This window comes from Pseudophryne corroboree, chromosome 9, assembly GCF_028390025.1.
Source record: "Pseudophryne corroboree isolate aPseCor3 chromosome 9, aPseCor3.hap2, whole genome shotgun sequence".
Taxonomy (NCBI): domain Eukaryota; kingdom Metazoa; phylum Chordata; class Amphibia; order Anura; family Myobatrachidae; genus Pseudophryne; species Pseudophryne corroboree.
In genome coordinates, this window is record NC_086452.1 from 230,769,292 (window position 1) to 230,792,560 (window position 23,269).

A 23,269-nucleotide genomic window follows, 5' to 3' on the forward strand; every position below is an offset into this window, starting at 1 on the left:
ACGCACACTGGCAGGCACTGTTGGGCGCAGGGGGTTCGCCCTGGACAGCAATATAAACCTCTAGGCTGGCATTTATATTGATATAGGCTGCGGAGGCAGTTAGTGGATAAATCCCCCGCCAGTTTTTATAAAATTGAGCGGGACCGAAGCCCGCCGCTGGAGGGGGCAGAGCTTGGTCCCTCAGCACTAACCAGCGCCATTTTCTCCACAGAGCACTGCAGAGACGCTGGCTCCCCGGACTCTCCCCTGCTGAACACGGTGGCAGAGGGCATAAAAAGAGGGGGGGGGGGCACTTGTATGGCGCAGTGAGTGTATTACACGGTTATTATATATAAAAGCTCTATATCTGGGAATTTGTTTCCAGTGTCAGTTGGCGCTGGGTGTGTGCTGGCATACTCTCTCTCTGTCTCTCCAAAGGGCCTTGTTGGGGGACTATCCCCTTATAGATATATTCCTGTGTGTGTGGGGGTGTCGGTACGCGTGTGTCGGCATGTCTGAAGCGTAAGGCTCATCTAAGGAGGAGGTGGAGCAGATCAGGGCCGTAACTAGGTATGGGCAAGAGGGGCACTGCACACAGCGCATTCGCTGTGAGGCGGAAAAATCTCCGCAGGCACCTGCCGGGCCACTCAACACTACCGCCCACCAGCCAGCGCCGCCATTTACTGTAGCTGGATGGAGAAGGGGAAAGGTTCTCTCCTCTGGCGGACCGGAAGGCCACCTCACCTCCTCCCAAATTGGGATGGTTGATTCTATTTCGGAGTGGGAGAAGGGACCTTCTGATGTATCTAGGGGAGGAGACACGTCACCAGGGGGAGGAGCTACGGACGAACAGGGTACCCGAAAAGTACCCTCGCGGGCTCGCTTAGCTCGCCACGCTTCGGGCTCGGTGGCTCGCTCCGCTTCGCTCGCCACCTGATTACTAAAGGTAATAGTTGGTGGCGTGGACAGTAGAGCAACTATCCCGCTGGCCTTGCTCCTCCCCCTTGTGTTGTGACTCCTCCCCCAGACGGAAAAGGTCCCTTAGCCCACTTGATTCTAGCATCTACCAAATTGGGATGGCCAGTACCTGCCGTCTGCCAGCTCTGCCCGAGGAGAGGAGCGCCGACTCCCTCCCTCTCTCGCTGAAGTTGTAGCCGAGCCGAGCGGACAGATGGTTGGTTTGTGTGCAGCTGACGGGAGGACGGCGGCTCCGCTCTGGCTGCCAGCTGTGATCAGAGCTCTCAGCTCAGCTCCGATCACACTGTGCAGCACAGACAGCAGGGGCAGAGCAAGCTGCAGTTAAGTGCCCGCAGAATTATACAAGGAGGCCAAGTACTAATGAGTCAGCCTGACTCATTTAGTACGCTCACGCTGGCAGGCCGACAGAACTTAATTAGTGAGGAGGTGAGGTGGCCGTCCGGTCCACCAGAGGAGAGGACCTTTCCCCTTCCCCATCCTGCCCCGGGTATGATTGGTCTCTGTGGGCTGACCTGTCCCTCCCCTCTCTATACATGCAAGCCGGGGAGAGTGGGTGGGGTTCCGACTTCTATGCTTCTATCCTGGAACCAATCCCCCCCCCAGTGCCGCGATTCGCGGGTATTTAGGGGGCGGAGCTTAATGCCGTGAAGAGCCCGCCCCCATCAGAGACTTGTGGCTGTGTGCTGTTGTTGGCAATGGTAACTGTCTAATGCTGGCTCCTATCTCCCCCCCCCCCCTCTTCTCTCTCTGTCTGACATAGCCTTTCTCTCTTTCTCTCTCTCCATAATACTCTCTCTATCTTGCTCCTCTCTCTCTATTTGACACTCTCTCTTGCTTCTCTCTCCCCTCTCATCCATTTCTCCCTGACACCGTCTCTCTCTTTCTCTAATTCCCTCTTTTTCAATGAAACCCTCACTTTCTTCCCCCCCTCTCTTTCTTGCTCCTCTCCCTCCTTCTCTCTCTCTCTTCTCCTGTTAACCTCTGTTTCTCACTTTCACTCTCCCCTAAGAAGAATTGTAGTGACAACAGAGAGAGGGGGACGGGGGCCCTTTCAAGATCACACCTTCCTGAATCAGCCGCCTTGCCACTGCCTATCCTCCCCTCTTTCCCAGAGCCGTAACTAGGTGTGTGCCGATGGTGCCTTGCCCATAGCGCAAATGCACTGAGGGCACACCATCAAGCATCACACCCGCACGGCCGCAGATTCACTGTTTTAGGTGGCGGCGCCGCCTGCGTCCCGCTGACGTGGGCAATGCCTGCATCCGGCTGAAGCTGCTGCCGCCCACCCGTGTCCCGGTGAAGCCGCCCGCCTGTGTACAGCTTAAGCCGCCGCCGCTGCTGCTGAGGTCCCGGCAGCGCTGCGGCTGAGTTCTGTGAAGTGGACAGGGGGAGTCAGGAGCCGGTAACAGCACGTAAGTGCCTACACAGACAATACACTATACTACAGTACACTACACTATATTACACTACACTTCACTACACTATATTACAGTACACTTCACTACAGTACACTACACTACAGTATATTACACTACACTTCACTACAGTACACTACACCACACTACACTCTAAGGGTGGGGGGGGGGTAAGGGAGAATCTGCCTGCCGTACTGTGTTAAAGGGGAACTCTGCCTGCCATAATGTGTAAAAAGGGGACCTATCCTGCCGTAACGTGTAAAAGGTGGGGCCTGCCGTAACATGTAAAAGGTGGACTCTTTCTGCTGGAATGTGTAAAAGGGGACGCTGTCTGCCGTAATGTGTAAAAGGTGGACGCCGTCCGCCGTAACGTGTAAAAAGGGGACGCTGTCTGCCATAATGTGTAAGAAGGGGACTCTGTCTGCCGTAATGTGTAAGAAGGGGACTCTGTCTGCCGTAATGTGTAAAATGGGGACTCTGCCGTAATGTGTAAAAAAGGGGACGCTGTCTGCCGTAATGTGTAAGAAGGGGACTCTGTCTGCCGTAATGTGTAAGAAGGGGACTCTGTCTGCCGTAATGTGTAAAATGGGGACTCTGCCGTAATGTGTAAAAAAGGGGACACTGTCTGCCGTAATGTGTAAAAAAGGGGACGCTGTCTGCCGTAATGTGTAAAAAGGGGGGTGCTGTCTGCTGTAATGTGTAAAAAAGGGGGACGCTGTCTGCCGTTATGTGTAAGAAGGGGACTCTACCTGGTGTAGTGGCGCTATGGTGCGGCGTAATTTGAATAATGGAGACTACTGTGCACCATTATATGAATTGGTATTATTTTGTGGCCACACCCCTTTCCCGTGAAGCTACGCCCCTATATTTTTTGCACGCGCCTACGGCGCGCAATGCCACCGGTTTACGTTAAGGGGTACGCCGATGCCATTTCTTGCACACAGCGCTAAAATGTCTAGTTACGGCACTGGAGCAGATGATTGTGGTGTCTCCGTCGGCAACGCCGTCTCATGATTGGATGGACATGTGGAATGTTTTAAATGCAAATGCGACTTTATTACATAAGAGATTGGACAAAGCAGAGTCCAGGGAAAAAGCAGGGAATCAATCCACGGCTTCGACTGGGTCACCGGGCCCTTCTGGGTCTCAAAAACGTCCCATATCCCAAATAGCAGACACTGATACCGACACGGATTCTGACTCCAGTGTCGACTATGATGAGGCGAGGTTACACCCAAGGGTGGCCAAAAGTATTCATTATATGATTATTGCAATAAAAGATGTTTTGCATATCACTGAGGACCCCTCTGTCCCTGACACGAAGGTGCGCATGTATAAGGAAAAGAGACCTGAGGTTACCTTTCCCCCATCTCATGAGCTGAACGAGTTATTTGAAAAAGCTTGGGAAACTCCAGACAAAAAACTGCAGATTCCCAAGAGGATTCTTATGGCGTACCCTTTACCTGCACAGGACAGGGTACGGTGGGAATCTTCGCCCAGGGTGGACAAGGCTTTAACGCGTCTGTCCAAGAAGGTGGCGCTGCCGTCTCCAGACACGGCAGCCCTCAAGGATCCTGCTGATTGCAGACAGGAGACTACCTTAAAATCTAACTATACGCATACGGGTGTTTTACTCAGACCGGCAATTGCATCGCAGCTTGGACAGATACCTTGTCAGCTGACCTTGATACCCTAGACAGGGATACCATTTTATTGATCTTAGGTCACATTAAAGACGCAGTCTTATATATGAGAGACGCTCAGAGAGACGTTGGGCTGCTAGGTTCAAGAGCCAACGCCATGGCGATTTCTGCTAGACGAGCCCTGTGGACCCGCCAATGGACGGGTGATGCCGACTCAAAGAAGCATATGGAGGTTTTATCTTACAAGGGTAAATTTTTATTTGGGAATGGTCTTGCGGACCTGGCTTCCACAGCTACTTTTTTGCCTTTTGTTCCCCCACAGCAAAAGAAAACTCCACAATATCAGATGCAGTCCTTTTGGTCGCTTAAGTCCAGAAGAGGTCGGGGCTCCTCCTTCCTCGCCAGAGGTAAGGGTAGAGGAAAGAGAACGCCTGCTTCGGCTAGTTCCCAGGAGCAGAAGTCCTCCCCGACTTCTGCTAAATCCACCGCATGACGCTGGGGCTCCACTGAGGGAGTCCGCACCGGTGGGGGCACGTCTTCGACTCTTCAGCCAGGTCTGGGTTCTATCAGACGTGGATCCTTGGGCGATGGAAATTGTATCCCAAGGCTACAAACTGGAATTCGAAGAGGTGCCCCCTCGCCGATTTTTCAAGTCGGCCTTGCCAGCTTCTCCCCCGGAGAGGGAAGTAGTATTGGCTGCAATTCAAAAGCTGTGTCAACAACAAGTGATTGTCAATGTTCCCCTGGTCCAACAGTACTATTCAACCCTGTTCGTGGTCCCGAAGCCGGATGGTTCGGTCAGACCCATTTTGAATCTAAAATCCCTGAACCTGTACTTGAAAAAGTTCAAATTCAAGATGGAATCGCTCCGGGCAGTGATCTCCAGCCTTGAAGGGGGGGATTTTATGGTATCACTGGACGTGAAGGATGCCTACCTTCATGTCCCCATATATCCTCCTCATCAGGAGTACCTGAGATTCGCTGTACAGGACTGTCATTACCAGTTTCAGACGTTGCCGTTTGGGCTTTCCACGGCACCGAGGATTTTCACCAAGGTGATGGCGGAGATGATGGTGCTCCTGCGCAGGCGAGGAGTCACAATTATCCCGTACTTGGACGATCTCCTGATAAAAGCGAGATCGAGAGATCAATTGCTAAAGAGCGTGTCGCTCTCCCTGAGAGTGCTACAACAGCACGGTTGGATTCTCAATCTGCCAAAGTCACAATTGGTTCCAACGACTCGACTATCATTCCTAGGCATGATTCTGGACACGGAACAGAAGAGGGTTTTTCTCCCAATGGAAAAAGCCCAGGACCTCCAGAACATGGTCAGAGACCTGCTAAAACCAAAAAGAGTGTCTGTTCATCAATGCACTCGAGTTCTGGGGAAAATGGTAGCAACCTACGAGGCCAAACCCTTCGGCAGGTTCCATGCGAGGACATTTCAGTGGGACCTTCTGGACAAGTGGTCAGGGTCTCATCTACAAATACATCAGAAGATAAGCCTGTCCCCCAGGGCCAGGGTGTCTCTCCTGTGGTGGCTGCAGAGTGCTCTTCTAGAGGGTCGCAGGTTCGGCATTCAGGACTGGGTTCTGTTAACCACGGAAGCAAGCCTCCGAGGCTGGGGAGCAGTCACACAAGGAAGAAATTTTCAGGGACTATGGTCAAGCCAGGAGGCTTGTCTACATATCAACGTGCTGGAATTGAGGGCCACATACAACGACAAGCGGAGAATCTTCTTCACGACCTACCGGTTCTGATTCAATCAGACAATGTCACAGCCGTGGCTCATCTAAACCGCCAAGGCGGGACAAGGAGCAGAGTGGCAATGGCGGAAGCCACCAGGATTCTTCGCTTGGCGGAAAATCACGTAAGCGTTCTGTCAGCGGTCTTCATACCGGGAGTGGACAACTGGGAAGCAGACTTCCTCAGCAGACACGATCTCCATCCAGGAGAGTGGGGTCTTCATCAAGAAGTCTTTGCAGAGATAACAAGTCGTTGGGGACTTCCTCAGATAGACATAATGGTGTCACGCCTCAACAAAAAGCTTCAGAGGTATTGTGCCAGTTCAAGGGACCCTCAGGCAGTAGCGGTAGACGCCCTAGTGACACCATGGGTGTTTCAGTCGGTCTGTGTTTTCCCTCCTCTGCCTCTCATCTCAAAAATATTGAGAATCATAAGATGAAAAAGAGTACAGACAATACTCGTTGTTCCAGATTGGCCTCGAAGGGCCTGGTATTCGGATCTTCAGGAAATGATCACAGAAGATCCGTGGCCTCTTCCTCTCAGGGAGGACCTGTTGCAGCAGGGGCCCTGTGTATTCCAAGACTTACCGCGGCTACGTTTGACGGCATGACGGTTGAACACCGAATCCTAGCTGGGAGAGGTATTCCTGAGGAAGTCATCCCTACTCTGATAAAGGCTAGGAAGGAGGTGACGGCGAAACATTATCACCGTATCTGGAGGAAGTATGTATCTTGGTGTGAAGCCAAGAATGCTCCTACGCAAGATTTCCATCTGGGCCGTTTTCTCCACTTTCTACAGACAGGAGTGGATATGGGCCTGAAGTTAGGCTCCATTAAGGTACAGATTTCGGCCCTATTTATATCCTTTCAGAAGGAATTGGCTTCTCTCCCAGAAGTCCAGACTTTTGTGAAGGGAGTGCTGCACATCCAGCCTCCTTTTGTGCCCCCAGTGGCACCTTGGGACCTTAACGTGGTGTTAAGGTTCCTAAAATCTCACTGGTTTGAACCTCTTCAAACGGTGGAATTAAAATGTCTCACTTGGAAGGTGGTCATGTTATTGGCCTTGGCATCTGCAAGGCGGGTGTCCGAATTGGCGGCCTTGTCTCACAAGAGTCCCTATTTGATTTTCCATGTGGATAGAGCTGAGTTGAGGACTCGTCCTCAATTTTTGCCTAAGGTGGTTTCTTTATTTCATATGAACCAACCTATTGTGGTGCCTGTGGTTACGGGTGACTTGGAGGACTCCAAGTCCCTGGATGTAGTCAGGTCCTTTAAAATTTATGTAGCCAGGATGGCTAGGGTTAGGAAAACAGAGGCTCTGTTTGTCCTGTATGCAGCCAACAAGGTTGGCGCTCCTGCATCTAAGCAGACTATTGCTGGCTGGATCTGTACCACGATGCAGCAGGCTCATTCTACGGCTGGATTACCGTTGCCAGATTCGGTAAAGGCCCATTCCACTAGGAAGGTGGGCTCTTCTTGGGCGGATGCCCGAGGCGTCTCGGCGTTACAGCTTTGCCGAGCAGCTACTTGGTCGGGTTCAAACACTTTTGCAAAATTCTACAAGTTTGATACCCTGGCTGATGAGGACCTCGCGTTTGCTCAGTCGGTGCTGCAGAGTCATCCGCACTCTCCCGCCCGGTTTGGAGTTTTGGTATAAACCCCATGGTCCTTACGGAGTCCCCAGCATCCTCTAGGACGTAAGAGAAAATAAGATTTTAAACCTACCGGTAAATATTTTCTCCTAGTCCGTAGAGGATGCTGGGCGCCCGTCCCAGTGCGGACTGAATCTGCAAGACTTGTATATAGTTGTTGCTTACATAAGGGTTATGTTACAGTTGGGATCGGTCTTTGACTGATACTGTTTTTTGTTCATACTGTTAACTGTTTGCGTATATTCCAGGTTATACGGTGTGGTTGGTGTGGGCTGGTATGAATCTTGCCCTTAGATTAACAAAATCCTTTCCTCATATTGTCCATCTCCTCTGGGTACAGTTTCTCTAACTGAGGTCTGGAGGAGGGGCATAGAGAGAGGAGCCAGAGCACACCCATACTAAAAGTTCTTTGTAGTGCCCATGTCTCCTGCAGAGCCCGTCTATACCCCATGGTCCTTACGGAGTCCTCAGCATCCTCTACGGACTAGGAGAAAAAGATTTACCGGTAGGTTTAAAATCTTATTTTTAGAGGGATCTAAAACTGTTTGCCACATCATTTTCATATTGCTTTACATAAACAATTTCCACAAAATGCAATAGGCCAGGAAGACAATACAACAAGAAAAGTATTCCTTTTACGTCTTAACAGTCCTTTCCAGCTTTCAAGGCTAAAGATGACCACTCAGAGGACTCCACAATGACTATTATCAGAGTGGTTCCTTGTAACATTTGTTGGGTTCAAAATTGCACAATACGCAGGCATATGGGCCCATCCCATCAAATAGCAAAGTTGTTTTTTTATATAGAGGATAGAGTTCAATTAGTATACTGTACCAAGTGAAATGTCTATATAGCCCAAAACTCCATCAAGCTTAGCTAGAAGCTTTGCACCTGCCTGAGAAATGTTCTTAATTTCTTGTGATTTGAAAGTCAAAGATTTTTACTCCAAACTATTCCTTGTCAGAAAATCGTACGAAGCCTTTCATACTATTCTGGACTTGAGAATACAGAGCAAATTTGTCTATTCCAGGCATTTTCACATGGGATCGGTGAGTTCAATCTTTACAGCCATCAGCAAAGGGAATTTCAATTTTCTTACATCCAGATATCTCCAGGATGCTTACTTTAATATCCTGTAGCCAGCTCAGCAGAGCAGAGCGATTTTCTTCAAGTTCATGGGACAACACTTTTAATTCACCTGTTTGTTTTTGGCTTATTAAAATGTCCAAGAACTTTTACAAGAGTGTAGTGACATTTTTTTTCAGAAATAAGGAATCAGAGGGTGAAGATTTGGCCATATTCAGACAACTTTCTTATGATAATAACAATCAGAAAATGCTGTCAGTTCCAAGACATTGGAAAAAACATCCTTCTTGCAAGAGCATTTCTAGGTGTCAGCTTCACTTGCTAACATTAGCAGCTTCTTAGCCAAAAAAATAAATAAATCGCAATTTGTGTACAAATATGAATTGGTATCAAATCAGGCCCTAAGTTCCTTATTTGATAACAATTTGGTATCATTTGGGTTTTCCAATTGATGAAGAGGATTCGTCCCTCTATTAAGTGCTGTGTGGGACCTCCGTATGGGACCTCCGTCTGGTGCTTAATGCTCTTTTCAATGCCCTGTTTGAATCATTACAGAATTTTTCACTGTGATGAATGATACTGAAGGTAGTTTTCATGATGGCAGTCAGTACTACCGTACAAAGAACACTTTTTAACTATCAGCCAATGAGGATAAACCAATTCAACTTACATACAAAAAATCTCAGAAAGGTTATGCCACTTTCCAGCAAGCCATTTACAGTTGATCAAAGAAGTAATCATACAGGCACACAAAAGAAATGGGCACATTGTGCCCGACAATACTAAGAGCCCACTTAACACAAGTGGTGGCAGAATCATGGGCAAAAAGCGATCAGGCTTCGTGATGGAGCTCTGCAAGGTAACAGGGTGGACATTTATCCACACCTTCTCTAGTCACTATTATATGGATATACATCCATCAGCCATACCATTAAAACTACTGACAGCAGGTAAAGGTAATAACCTTGATTATCTCATTGTAGTGGCACCCATCAAGGGGTGGGGTATATTATGCAGGAAGAGAACAGTAAGTTCTTAAAGTTGATGTGTTGGAAGCAGGAAAAACGGGCACGTATCTGAGCAACTTTGACGAGGACAACTGGGTGAGAGCATCTCCAAAGCAGCAGGTCTTGTGGGGTGTTCCCAGTAGGTAGTGGTTAGTACCTACCAAAAGTGATCCAAGGAAGGACAACAGGTGAACCAGTGACAGGGTCATGGGTACCCAAGGCTCACTGGCTAGCCCATTTGGTTCTAACAGAAAAGCTACTGTAGTACAAATTGCTAAAAAAGTTAATGATGGCTATGATAGAAAAGTGTCAGAACACACAGTGCATAGCAGACTGTAGCCGCAGACCGGTCAGAGTGCACATACTGGCCCCTGTCCACCATTGAAAGTGCCTATATTAGTCACGTGAACTTCAGAACTGGACCAAGGAGCAATGTAAGAAAGTGGCCTGGTCTGATGAATCACATTTTCTTTTATTTAATGTGGACGGTGCTTCTGCATCTTTTACCTGGAAAAGAAATGGTACCAAGATGCACTATGGGAAGACGGCAAACCGGCGGAGGCAGTGTGATTCTCTTGGCAATGTTCTTCTGGGAAATCATGGGTACATTCATTCATGTGGAATACAAGTACCACCTACTTAAACATTCTTGCAGATCAAGTACATGTCTTCATGATAATGGTATTCCCTGGTTACAGTGGCCCTTTCAGCAGGATAATGAGCCCTGCCACACTGTAAAAATTGTTCAGCAATAGTTTGAGGAACAAGACAACGAGTTCAAGGTGTTCACTTGGCTTCTATATTCCCCAGGTTTCATTCTGATCGAGCATCAGTGGGTTGTGCTGGACAAAATCTGAGCCATGGAGGCCCCACTTTACAATTTGCAGGACTTTAAGGATCTGCTACTAGCATCTTGGTTCCAGATACCACAGGACACCTTCAATTTTCTTACAGTCCATGCCTCAACAGGACAGTACTGTTGTGATGGCACTAGAGGACCTACACAATATTAGCAGGCGTGTAAGTTCAAACCAGATGCCCTGAGGCAAATCAGATAATGGTGTGCCCCTTCCTCACACACAGACATATATGCACACACACACCGCCACATATGCAAATGTACAGCCACACAAGAATCCTGATGCCAGAATCCCGACACTACTCGGAATGCCAACCCCGGCATACGAATAGGGTCACCAGCCTGGTGCCGGAATCCCGACCATCGGAATCCTGAACGAGCATCAACCGGGCCACAAGAGAGGTAGGCCACGTGGGAGGGGGGGTATGAGGTTAGGTTTAGGCTTCGGGGGGAGGGTTAGGGATAGGCTGTGGAGCCGTGGGGGTTAGGTTTAGGCTGCAGGGAGGGTGGGGTTAGGTTTAGACACCACCAGTTAGGGTTAGACTGCGAGGATGGGAGTGTTAGGTTTAGGCTGCTAGAAGGGAGGGTTTGGAGCCAGTGGGGGAAGGTAAGTATAGCCAAAAAAGGTCTCCTATCCAAGGTTATTTCCACTATGGTCCAGGATCGCAAGGTGATCACGTCTAAACATTACCACTGTATCTGGAAGAAACATGTTTCCTGGTGTGAGAGTAGAAAATATTCTCCTGCAGAGTTTCAACTTGGCCATTTTCTGCTCTTCCTGCATCAAGGTTCAGATTTCGTCTCCATTTTCTTCCAGAAACAGCTGGCGGTACTTCCAGAAGTACAGACATTCCTGAAGGGTGTTCTTTGCATTCAACCACCCTTTGTCCCTCCCACGACTCTGTGGGATCTCAATGTGGTCTTAAACTTTCTCCAGTCGGACTGGTTTGAACCCTTGCACAGGGTGGACCTGAAGTATCTTACTTGGAAGACTGTCATGTTGCTGGCTCTAGCCTCTGCTAGATGGGTGTCTGAATTGGGGGGCTTTATCTTGTAAGGGCCCGTATTTGATATTTCATGAGGATAGGACGGAGCTCAGGACTCGCCCGCAGTTTTTGCTGAAGGTGGTTTCGGCCTTTCATATTAAGCAACTGATTGAGGTTCCGATACTGTCGTATACGTCGGTCGCTCCAAAGTCCTTGGATGTTGTAAGGGCTTTGAGGATTTACGTCAAACGGACTGCTCATCACAGAAAGTCTGACTCGCTATTTGTCCTTTATGACGCTACCAAAATTGGATGTACTGCTTCTAAACAGTCCATTGCTCGTTGACTCAGATTGACCATTCAACAAGCCTATTCTTCGGCAGCTCTGCCACTACCAAGTTCTATCCAGGCCCACTCCACACGGTCAGTGGGTTCTTCCTGGGCGGCTGCACGGGGCGTATCAGCCTTACAATTGTGTCGTGCAGCTACTTGGTCTGGGTCGAACACGTTCGTTAAGTTTTATAGGTTCAACACCTTGACCAGAGATGACCTTCAGTTTAGTCAGGCTGTTTTGCAGGGGTCTCAGCACACTTTCACCCATTCTGGGAGCTTTGGGACTACCCCATGATACTAATGTCATCCCCAGTATCCACTAGGACGTTAGAGAAAAAAGGAATTTAATACCTACCGGTAATTCCTTTTCTCGTAGTCCGTAGTGGACACTGGGCGCCCGCCTCAGTGCTTCCTTTTCCTGCTTACTTGGTTGTAAGTGTTCTTGGTTGGGTCTGCTGTTGCTGTCCCTGTTCTATGTTTGGTTAGCGTTGCTGTCCTCTGTTCTGGTTAGCAATGCTATCCTTTATTATCGTTGTGTGTTGGTTCGTTGCCTCACCGCTGTATATGTCTATATTCTTCTCTCATGTTATGTTGGTTATCTCGGGCACAGATTTCCTAGACTGAGTCTGCTAGGAGGGGCATAGAGGGGAGGAGCCAGCACACTCTAATGTTTTCTTAAAGTGCCAGGCTCCAATGGACCCCATCTGTACCCCATGGTACTAATGTCATCCCAAGTATCCACTACGGACTACAAGAAATGGAATTACTATTAGGAGACGCTGGAATACGAGGAAAGGCTTGCAAAGCTAGGCATGTTTACATTGGAAAAGAGGAGACTAAGAGTGGACATGATCAACATCTACAAATATATAAGGGGTAAATACACAGAGCTTGGGAGGGAACTGTTTTCTATAAGATCAGCACAGAGAACACGTGGTCACTCGCTTAGGTTAGAGGAGAGGAGTTTCCGCACATTGAGGCGAAAAGGTTTTTTTACAGTAAGGACAATACATGTTTGGAATTCCCTTTCTGGGAGAGTAGTAACTGCATACTCAGTCAACACCTTTAAGAATGGGTTAGATAAATTCCTATTGGATAAAGATATTCAGGGTTATGGTGCATAGGCACGCATTATAGTTAATTTAACTAGTCCTAACATAAAAATAACTAGTCCTATAATAAGACTGCATAGGAGACCACAAATAGGTTGAACGCGATGGACAATTGTCTTTTTTCAACCTTAGTTACTATGTTACTATGTATTAAATTCCTATTTTTTTATATTCAGTAATCTTAGAGTACCTTCGTGGCTCTATATAAAAAGAAATGACTTTACATACGTAACTCAAGCGTATTTGAAACTCTGTTGAGGGTAAAATCATTGTTTACCTATACATGTTGGTGGAGATTCCCATTGTCCATTCACACAGTGTATTGTACTGTGGCCATTCAGGTAGTGATGTTCTGGACACTGGTAAACAACAAAGGAGCCAGGCACATAGGTTTGCTGGGAGTCAGTGAGTACACTGTGCTTTACAACAGGAGGATTTCCACAAATCTTCACCGTATCTGGAGAAGTTTAAAGTGGTTTTTGTTAGACAATTTGTGTATACAGTATACAGTAGCACAGCAACGAAAGATAAATGCATTGTTTCTTTTGTACCTTTCTTTCTGCAGGTAGGATATAGAATTTGGCCATTTTGACACAGTCCTTTCAATTCAGAGTCTGCCAACATGTCAAACCCATCCATGCATTTAAATTCCATCATATCACCATGTAAAAATGTTGAGTTTGTGTCATAACTGTGCTCCAGATTATTTTCTTTCATCTGGGCTGTAATCAGAGTGCAAGGTTCTGCAACAGAAATGAAATATCTTTTGGATACAGCAAAAGGTAGTTCTTATGCTATACTGTAACAATTTGGTAACGATGATTGGGCAAAGCCCTGGAAACAGGTAGCGCTGGTATTATTATTATTGTTATTATTCCTACGTATATAGAGCTCCATAATCTATTGTATATCCTCACTAGTGCAATACAGAAAGAATAATGTAAAACTACAAAGTAAAATGTATTCTAAACACTTAGGGGTACATGTACTAAAACTCCACTTATCGTAGTACTTTGCCTACCACCACATCGAAGCAGGAATTGGCTACCGCAATTGTTACTAAAAATAGACCCGCCGAGGAGAGTGACTGGTAATACCACTTTCAGACTGCCAGCTATGAACACGGGTTATTGGCACATGAATGTGCATAACCCGTGATCATGTGTGGTCTGAAAGGTGCCAGGGTTGAAATACCAGGTTGAGCGACCCGGTATTCCAACTCGGGTAGGGAGCAGGGTTGAATATCTGGGTCACTTTCCACCGCCATAAGCGCTGATTATATTCTAGTCTGCTATGAACGCTAGAAGGCAGAGCAAATCCCTTTAGTACATATCGAGAAGTGATATGTACAGATATTGACCCAGGGGGTAATTCCAAGTTGATCGCAGCAGGAATTTAGTTAGCAATTGGGCAAAACCATGTGCACTGCAGGGGAGGCAGATTTAACATGTGCAGAGAGAGTTAGATTTGGGTGTGGTGTGTTCAATCTGCAATCTAATTTGCAGTGTAAAAATAAAGCAGCCAGTATTTACCCTACACAGAAACAAAATAACCCACCCAAATCTAACTCTTTCTGCACATGTCATATTTGCCTCCCCTGCAGTGCACATGGTTTTGCCCAATTGCTAACTAAATTCCTGCTGCGATCAACTTGGAATTACCCCCCCAGATTTATCAAGCCTTGGAGAGTGATAAATTGCACAGTGATAAAGTACCAACCAATTATCTACTAACTGTTATTCTTAAAACGCAGCCTGTAACATGGACGTTAGGATATGGTTGGTTGGTACTTTATCACTCTCCAAGGCTTGATAAATCTGTGCCAGAGTCTCTCCCTTTTTTCGTTTGGCCCCCTTATTTCTAATTAGTACATGGACCCCATAATTCAGTGTTTCCCAACTACGGTCCTCAAGGCACACTGACAGTCCTAGTTTTAGTGATATCCAGGCTTGAACACAGGTGACTTAATTAGTACCTCAGTTATTTTGATTTAACCATTTGTGCTGAAGCCTGGATATCGCTAAAACCTGCACTGTTGGTGTGCCTTGAGGACCGCGGTTGGGAAAGCCTGCCATAATTCATAAATTGCTCTGAATCCAGAGTATCATTATCATCATGAAAAAGAGATCTGGATACCAGTGGCGTGCGGTGAGGTCAGAGGCTGGTGAGGCACTACAGCCATAATGTCCGCCGAATCCTGCCGATGACCCCTACCACCGCCGAGCCAATGCCCGCTACTGCCTTTGAGCCGATGCCTGCTGCCACCGCCAATGGCTTTCAAACTTGCCCACCATCAACTGACCCAGCCCTCCGCCACTAATTTGCATCTCAATCCGGTGCCGCCAATGCCCGCTGCCTGCCTGCTCATCATACTTGTGATATATTGTACATTTTTATAGAAAAATAATATAAATTAGTGTTTGGGAAGGGAGTGGGAGGAGGACATGAATGCAATTTTGTTGTCCAGGGCTTCCATTAACTTAATGGAGAAGGGTCTGAATGGGTTAAAAAATGTAAAAAAAAATGCGTGAGGTCCCCCTTCCTAAGTATAACCAGCCTCGGGCTCTTTGAGCCGGTCCTGGTTGTTTAAATACTGGGAAAAAATTGGACAGGGGTTCCCCATATTTAGACAACCAGCACCGGGCTCTTAGACCGGTCCTGGTTCCAAAAATACGGGGGACAAAAGATGTAGGGGTCCCCCGTATTTTTAAAACCAGCACCGGGCTCCACTAGCCAGGGACATAATGCCACAGCCGGGGGACACATTTATGTAGGTCCCTGCGGCCGTGGCATTACCCCCCCAACTAGTCACCCCTGGCCGGGGTTCCCTGGAGGAGTGGGGACCCCTTAAATCAAGAGGTGTCCCCCCCCCTCCAGGCACCCAAGGGCCAGGGGTGAAGCCCGAGGCTGTCCCCAGCACCCCTGGGCGTTGGGTGCCGGGCTGATAGCCATAAGTGTATAAAAAAGAATATTGTTTTTTGTTGTGGAACTACAAGGCCCAGCAAGCCTCCCCCGCTTCCTGGTACTTGGAGAACCTCAAGTACCAGCATGCGGGGAAATAACGGGCCCGCTGGTACCTGTAGTTCTACAAAAAAAATTACCCAAATAAAAACACAACACACACACCGTGAAAGTAAAAATTTATTAAAACACACTTACACACTCACACATACTTACCTACATCCCACACCGGTCACGTCCACTTGTCCATGTAGAATCCAATAGGTGGTTCCTGTAAAAATGAGAGAGAGATTACTTACCTACATCCCACGCCGGTCACGTCCACTTGTCCAGTAGAATCCAATAGGGGTACCTGTAAAAATGAACATTATACTTACAAACAAAGTAATCCACAGGAGGAAAGAGAGAAATGAATGAATATTATACACTCGCTGATGCGGGAGGACGTTAGCACAGACAGGGGAGAGTGCTGCTGCTAGCTGGGATGATGGAGCAGGCGCCCCCGATAGTTGTAAGCCTAGTAGCTATACCCCTAGTAGCTTTGCCCCGAGTAGTTGTGACCCCTGTAGTTGTGCCCCCAGTCGCTGTGCCCCCTGTAGCTTTGCCGCTTGTGGCTGTGCCCCCAGTAGTTGTGACCCCTGTAGCTGTGCCCGTTGTAGCTGTGCCCTGAGTAATTGTGCCCGCAGTTGCTGTGGCCCCTGTAGCTTTGCCCCCAGTAGTTGTGACCCCAGTCGCTGTGTCCCTTGTAGCTTTGCCCCCAATAGCTGTGCCCCCTAGCTATGCCCCGAGTAGTTGTGCCCCCTGTCGCTGTGCCCCCTGTAGCTTTTACCCCCAGTAGCTGTGACCCCAGTCGCTGTGCACCCTGTAGCTTTGCCCCCAATAGCTGTGCCCCCTAGCTGTACCCCGAGTAGTTGTGCCCCCTGTAGCTGTGACCCCAGTCGCTGTGCACCCTGTAGCTTTGCCCCCAGTAGCTGTGACCCCAGTAGCTGTGACCCCTGTAATTGTGCCCCCAGTTGCTGTGCCCCTTGTAGTTGTGCCCCCCAGTTGCTGTGCCCCTTGTAGTTGTCCCCCCAGTTGCTGTGCCCCTTGTAGTTGTGCCCCCCAGTTGCTGTGCCCCTTGTAGTTGTGCCCCCCAGTTGCTGTGCCCCTTGTAGTTGTGCCCCCCAGTTGCTGTGCACCTTGTAGTTGTGCCCCCCAGTTGTTGTGCCCCCCAGTTGCTGTGCCCCTTGTAGTTGTGCCCCTGTTGCTGTGCCCCTTGTTGTTGTGCCCCCCAGTTGCTGTGCCCCTTATAGCTGTGCCCCTTGTTGTTGTGCCCCTTATAGTTGTGCCCCTGTTGCTGTGCCCCTTGTAGTTGTGCCCCTTTTGCTGTGCCCCTTATAGTTGTGCCCCTGTTGCTGTGCCCCTTGTTGTTGTGCCCCCCAGTTGCTGTGCCCCTGTTGCTCTGCCCCCAACACAAACACATTAAAAAAAAAAACACACACACACATACTTACCGCTCCTGCAGCGCTGTCCTCCATCTCCGTCCGCCGGCTCGTCTCTGCTGTACTATGGGAGAGACGTCATGGCTCATGACGTCTCTTCCATAGTAGCGCCGCTCAGACACTAGGGGTCAATTATGACCTCTGGTGTCAGTCAGCGACGCTGGCTGCAGCGGGCGCCCACACAGCCCACGGCGCCTGCTGCAGCCGGGAAGGGGGCTCGCTAGTGATTGGACAGCGGATCCAGCACTGGATCCGCTGGGCCAATCACATCTGGGGCACTGAATGCACGCCCCTGTCATTGCGGCACCAGTATAGGTGCCGCTTCCCCATTCATTTTCAAAGGGCTTTCACAGCCCATTGCTGCGCCCCGCCCCCTGCCCGCCCCCCGCTGCCCGGACTTTTAATGTTAGCAGCGGGAGGCACCTCTCCCGCTGCCTCCCAGCTGTCCCTCACACGCAGCCACAGGGGGGGAGAATTATTAAAATAATAAAAAAAGATATTTATAACAGACTGTGTTATAAATATCTTCTTTTTATTATGTTAATCATTATGACAGGGGAGGCACTGCCTCCCCTGCCCCCCCTGACTGCACGTCCCTGCTGGATACTTTTTGTATTATATCAGAGAATGGACCAGAGAGCTTGGATTCTGCTGCTGTATATTTACAGACAAGCATTCTATGTTCACTCGTCTTTAATTTTTATGTATTATGTATAAATTTGTGCACCTATGTGGCAGATTCAATTAGGCGTGGGGCTTACCATGCAGCTAAAGCACAGGATTTAGGGGGTCATTCCGACCCGATTGCACGCTGCACTTCTTCACAGCTGTGCGATCGGGTCAGAACTGCGCATGCGCGGTGGCCGCATTGCGCACGGCCGTCGCTGGGCAACAACAGGGACAACTACGAAAGTGATCGCAGCGGCGATCGCAAGTAGACTGACAGGCGGAAGGCGTTCCGGGGTGAATACTCACCGTTTTCTGGGAGTGGTGAGTCCAACGCAGGCGCGTCCAGGCGTTTGCAGGGCGGGTGTCTGACGTCAACTTCGGGACCAGTCACGCTGAAGACATCGCAGCCGGTGAGTATGTCAGGACCTACTTAGAAACTGCAAAAAATCTTTTTGCATAGCAGGGCTGCACAAGCGTTCGCAGCCTTGCTATGCAAAAAATCCTTTGTGCGATCAACTCGGAATGAGGGCCTTAATACCCAGAGCTACTGAATTATTAGCTAATTTCCCCATGGGGTGAACAAGCAGTTAACATGTAACATGAGTAACATTAACTCATAGATTCCGGGTAAGTGGCGGGAATCTATGGTTTATCCTGTGCGATAAGCCGCATATCGGCGTTTAATGCAGATTTTTCCTTACAGCCCCCGAGGCTGCGATGAAAAATCCACGTTATGTGCACCCTCTTGGGCTTACCGTGCGGGGTAGTGGCATTAATTGAATAGCTCCAGGCAGAGCTTTAGCCATGTGGTAAGTCCCACAGCTAATTGAATCTGTCCCGTAGCCCGCAAATACTGTACAGCTTTCTTTTTATACTGCAATTTAGGTCTGAGTTAGGACACTCCCCTTTCAAATCTATACCTTTCTGCACATTTTATACATGTCCCAGCTGTAGTGCAACATGGTTCTGCTAAGGTACACATTTACTTACTTTTTTTTGCTTTGCTTCCAATTTAGAATCCGCTCCACCTTTGTGTAAGTGATGTGGCGTGGCAGAGGCAAGTACTGAGCAATTACTACCCAGTCCACCACATGCAGATGCATTTAATAGACATCAGAAATGTGTTACCCCTTCAGAGGTTGCATAAAAAATCAATCAGCCTTTCTCGGCAGGCAACATACATACACATATTTGTATCTAGCACACCAAAATCTTTAATAATAGAGATGTAAACTTTTAATTCAAAACTGTATTTCTCCAATGTCCTAGTGGATACTGGCTAACTGTATTTTAGTACCATGGGGTATAGATCGGGTCCATTGGAGCCTGGCACTTTAAAAACCTTTAGTGTGTGTATGTGTGTGCTGGCTCCTCCCCTCTATGCCCCTCCTACCAGACTCAGTTTAGAAAAATGTGCCCAAGGAGCCGGGTGCATTTCTCTGAAGCTTCAGAGAGATTCCTTTATTTTTTATTTTCAGGTAGCACTGGTTGGCAACCAGTCTACCCGCTTAGTGGGACTTAGCACTAGCGCACGCAGGGGGGGTTTCCGAGTACCTAGAAACCCCCCCTGCCGCCGATGCATCGCCATAGTAGATGGGGGAGACAGAGCAGCAGTATGGGGGCTGGGGGTGATATCTCCCGGCTGGTCACTCTGCTCTCCTCCTCAGAGATCTCCGGAGATCAGGCGAGGGGAGAGCAGCCGGCAGGTATGCAGAACTTACGGTCGTACGGAGCTGGGAGGGAGCCGCTGCTTCAGTTTTACTTTGCACTCCCTGTCACGACAGGTGACGCTGTAGCTGCCTCCTCCAGCTGCAGCGGTAGCGCACCGCTCCTCCTGAGTGTTCCTCTGTGCTGTAGTCCTGGGTCCCGAATCCCGATAGCAGCAGGTAAAGCTGCAGTGAGTGTACAGCGCGTGGTGGGCCCCGGCAGGGGGGGGGGGGGGGAGGATTTGTGGAGATACCTCTGGCTTCACACTCTGGGGGGGGGGGGTGACGATGACATACAAGAGTGAATTCATTTTTTGCTACCTCTGGCTACAGATTATGAGAGGTGCAACACTGTAAATGCGACAGGATACTACTTGGTTTTGGTATTGTAGGGCAGGATTAGGGATGCTCCTGGGACTATAAATTGTGTATGTATGTAATAATAAGATTTTACTTACCGATAAATCTATTTCTCGTAGTCCGTAGTGGATGCTGGGGACTCCGTCAGGACCATGGGGATTAGCGGCTCCGCAGGAGACAGGGCACAAAAATAAAGCTTTAGGATCAGGTGGTGTGCACTGGCTCCTCCCCCTATGACCCTCCTCCAAGCCTCAGTTAGGATACTGTGCCCGGACGAGCGTACACAATAAGGAAGGATTTTGAATCCCGGGTAAGACTAATACCAGCCACACCAATCACACCGTACAACTTGTGATCTGAACCCAGTTAACAGTATGACAACGTAGGAGCCTCTGAACAGACGGCTCACAACAATAACAACCCGATTTTTTTGTAACAATAACTATGTACAAGTATTGCAGACAATCCGCACTTGGGATGGGCGCCCAGCATCCACTACGGACTACGAGAAATAGATTTATCGGTAAGTTAAATCTTATTTTCTCTAACGTCCTAGTGGATGCTGGGGACTCCGTCAGGACCATGGGGATTATACCAAAGCTCCCAAACGGGCGGGAGAGTGCGGATGACTCTGCAGCACCGAATGAGAGAACTCCAGGTCCTCTTTAGCCAGGGTATCAAATTTGTAGAATTTTACAAACGTGTTCTCCCCCCGACCACGTAGTTGCTCGGCAGAGTTGTAATGCCGAGACCCCTCGGGCAGCCGCCCAGGATGAGCCCACCTTCCTTGTGGAATGGGCATTTACATATTTTGGCTGTGGCAGGCCTGCCACATAATGTGCAAGCTGAATTGTACTACACATCCAACTAACAATCGTCTGCTTAGAAGCAAGAGCACCCAGTTTGTTGGGTGCATACAGGATAACAGCAAGTCAGTTTTCCTGACTCCAGCCGTCCTGGAAACCGATATTTTCAGGGCCCTGACAACATCTAGCAACTTGGAGTCCTCCAAGTCCCTAGTAGCCGCAGGTACCACAATAAGCTGGTTCAGGTGAAACGCTGACACCACCTTAGGGAGAAACTGGGGACGAGTCCGCAGCTCTGCCCTGTCCGAATGGACAATCAGATATGGGCTTTTGTGAGACAAAGCCGCCAATTCTGACACTTGCCTGGCCGAGGCCAGGGCCAACATCATGGTCACTTTCCATGTGAGATATTTCAAATCCACAGATTTGAGCGGTTTAAACCAATGTGATTTGAGGAATCCCAGCACTACGTTGAGATCCCACAGTGCCACTGGAGGCACAAAAAGGGGGTTGTATATGCAGTACTCCCTTGACAAACTTCTGGACTTCAGGAACTGAAGCCAATTCTTTCTGGAAGAAAATCGACAGAGCCGAAATTTGAACCTTAATGGACCCCAATCTGAGGCCCATAGACACTCCTGTTTTCAGGAAATGCAGGAATCGACCGAGTTGAAATTTCTTCGTGGAGCCTTCCTGGCCTCACACCACGCAACATATTTTCGCCACATGTGGTGATAATGTTGTGCGGTCACGTCCTTCCTGGCTTTGACCATGGTAGGAAAAAACCTCTTCCGGAATGCCTTTTTCCCTTAGGATCCGGCGTTCAACCGCCATGCCGTCAAACGCAGCCGCGGTAAGTCTTGGAACAGACCTGGTACGTGCTGAAGCAAGTCCCTTCTTAGCGGCAGAGGTCATGAGTCCTCTGTGAGTATCTCTTGAAGTTCCGGGTACCAAGTCCTTCTTGGCCAATCCGGAGCCACGAGTACAGTTCTTACTCCTCTACGTCTTATAATTCTCAAAACCTTGGGTATGAGAAGCAGAGGAGGAAACACATACACCGACTGGTACGCCCACGGTGTTACCAGAACGTCCACAGCTATTGCCTGAAAGTCTCTTGACCTGGCGCAATACCTGCCCAGTTTTTTGTTCAGGCTGGACGCCATCATGTACACCTTTGGTCTTTCCCAACGGTTCACAATCATGTGGAAAACTTCCCGATGAAGTCCCCACTCTCCCGGGTGGAGGTCGTGCCTGCTGAGGAAGTCTGCTTCCCAGTTGTCCACTCCCGGAATGAACACTGCTGACAGTGCTATCACATGATTTTCCGCCCAGCGAAAAATCCTTGCAGTTTTTGCCATTGCCCTCCTGCTTCTTGTGCCGCCCTGTCTGTTTACGTGGGCGACTGCCGTGATGTTGTCCCACTGGATCAATACCGGCTGACCTTGAAGCAGAGGTCTTACTAAGCTTAGAGCATCATAAATTGCCCTTAGCTCCAGTATATTTATGTGGAGAAAAGTCTCCAGACTTGATCACACTCCCTGGAAATTTTTTTCCCTGTGTGACTGCTCCCCAGCCTCTCAGGCTGGCCTCCGTGGTCACCAGCATCCAATCCTGAATGCCGAATCTGCGGCCCTCTAGAACAGTCTTTTTCAACCAGTGTGCCGTGGCACACTAGTGTGCCGCGACCAGTTGCAAGGTGTGCCGTGGAGCCAGAGCAGCTTCCTGCACCTTCAGAATGAACTGTTGGCCCGGGCTCTTCTTAGAGGATCAGTCATGCTCCGGCCATGACCTATGCCTTGGTGACGCAGCGGTGAGATATCATAGGTCACGGCCACCGGGTCTCATCACTCAGCCAGCCCACCCGCCTGCACACCTTTTCCGTCCGCCCGCTGCTCAGTATTTGCAGCACTCCACTATGAATAACCCCCGCCAATGAGGGACAGGGAGGAGGACAGCTGACCGGTAGGGGCTAATATTTGTTATGTTAATTCTCCTGTGGGAAGCAATAGTATTTATGGGGGGAACAATGTGAATAATTAATGTGGGAAGCAATAGGATTTATGTAGGGAGCAACATGATTTATGTGGGGAGCAATGTGATTGTATTTTCTGTGTAGGCCAATGTATGTGTGGATTTTTTTTTTTACTGTGAGGGCCAATGTGTGTGTTTTTTTTTTTTTTCCTGTGGGTGAACTGATGGTGTGCCTTGGCAATTTAAAAATATTGTTCGGTGTGCCGCGAGTAAAAAAAGGTTGAAAATCACTGCTCTAGAAGATGAGCACTCTGTAACCACCACAGGAGAGACACCCTTGTCCTTGGAGATAGGGTTATCCGCCGATGCATCTGAAGATGCGATCCGGACCATTTGTCCAGCAGATACCACTGAAAAGTTCTTGCGTGGAATCTGCCGAATGGAATCGCTTCGTAATAAGCCACCATTTTTCCCAGGACTCTTGTGCAATGATGCACTGACACTTTTCCTGGTTTTAGAAG

The 23,269-nt window shown here is 48.8% G+C and overlaps 1 protein-coding gene across 1 annotated transcript in view; it reads right to left on the reverse strand.

Annotated features, from left to right (window-relative positions):
* LOC134957926 (coagulation factor XIII B chain-like) overlaps nucleotides 1-23,269 on the reverse strand; it is a 146,404-nt gene that overhangs the window by 5,938 nt on the left and 117,197 nt on the right. Inside the window, exons 9-10 of the mRNA XM_063940173.1 lie at nucleotides 13,346-13,537; nucleotides 13,072-13,251 (exon numbers count right to left, since the gene is read on the reverse strand). Of these exons, the coding sequence (XP_063796243.1) occupies nucleotides 13,072-13,251; nucleotides 13,346-13,537 (372 nt within the window). The remainder of the gene's footprint in view (nucleotides 1-13,071; nucleotides 13,252-13,345; nucleotides 13,538-23,269) is intronic.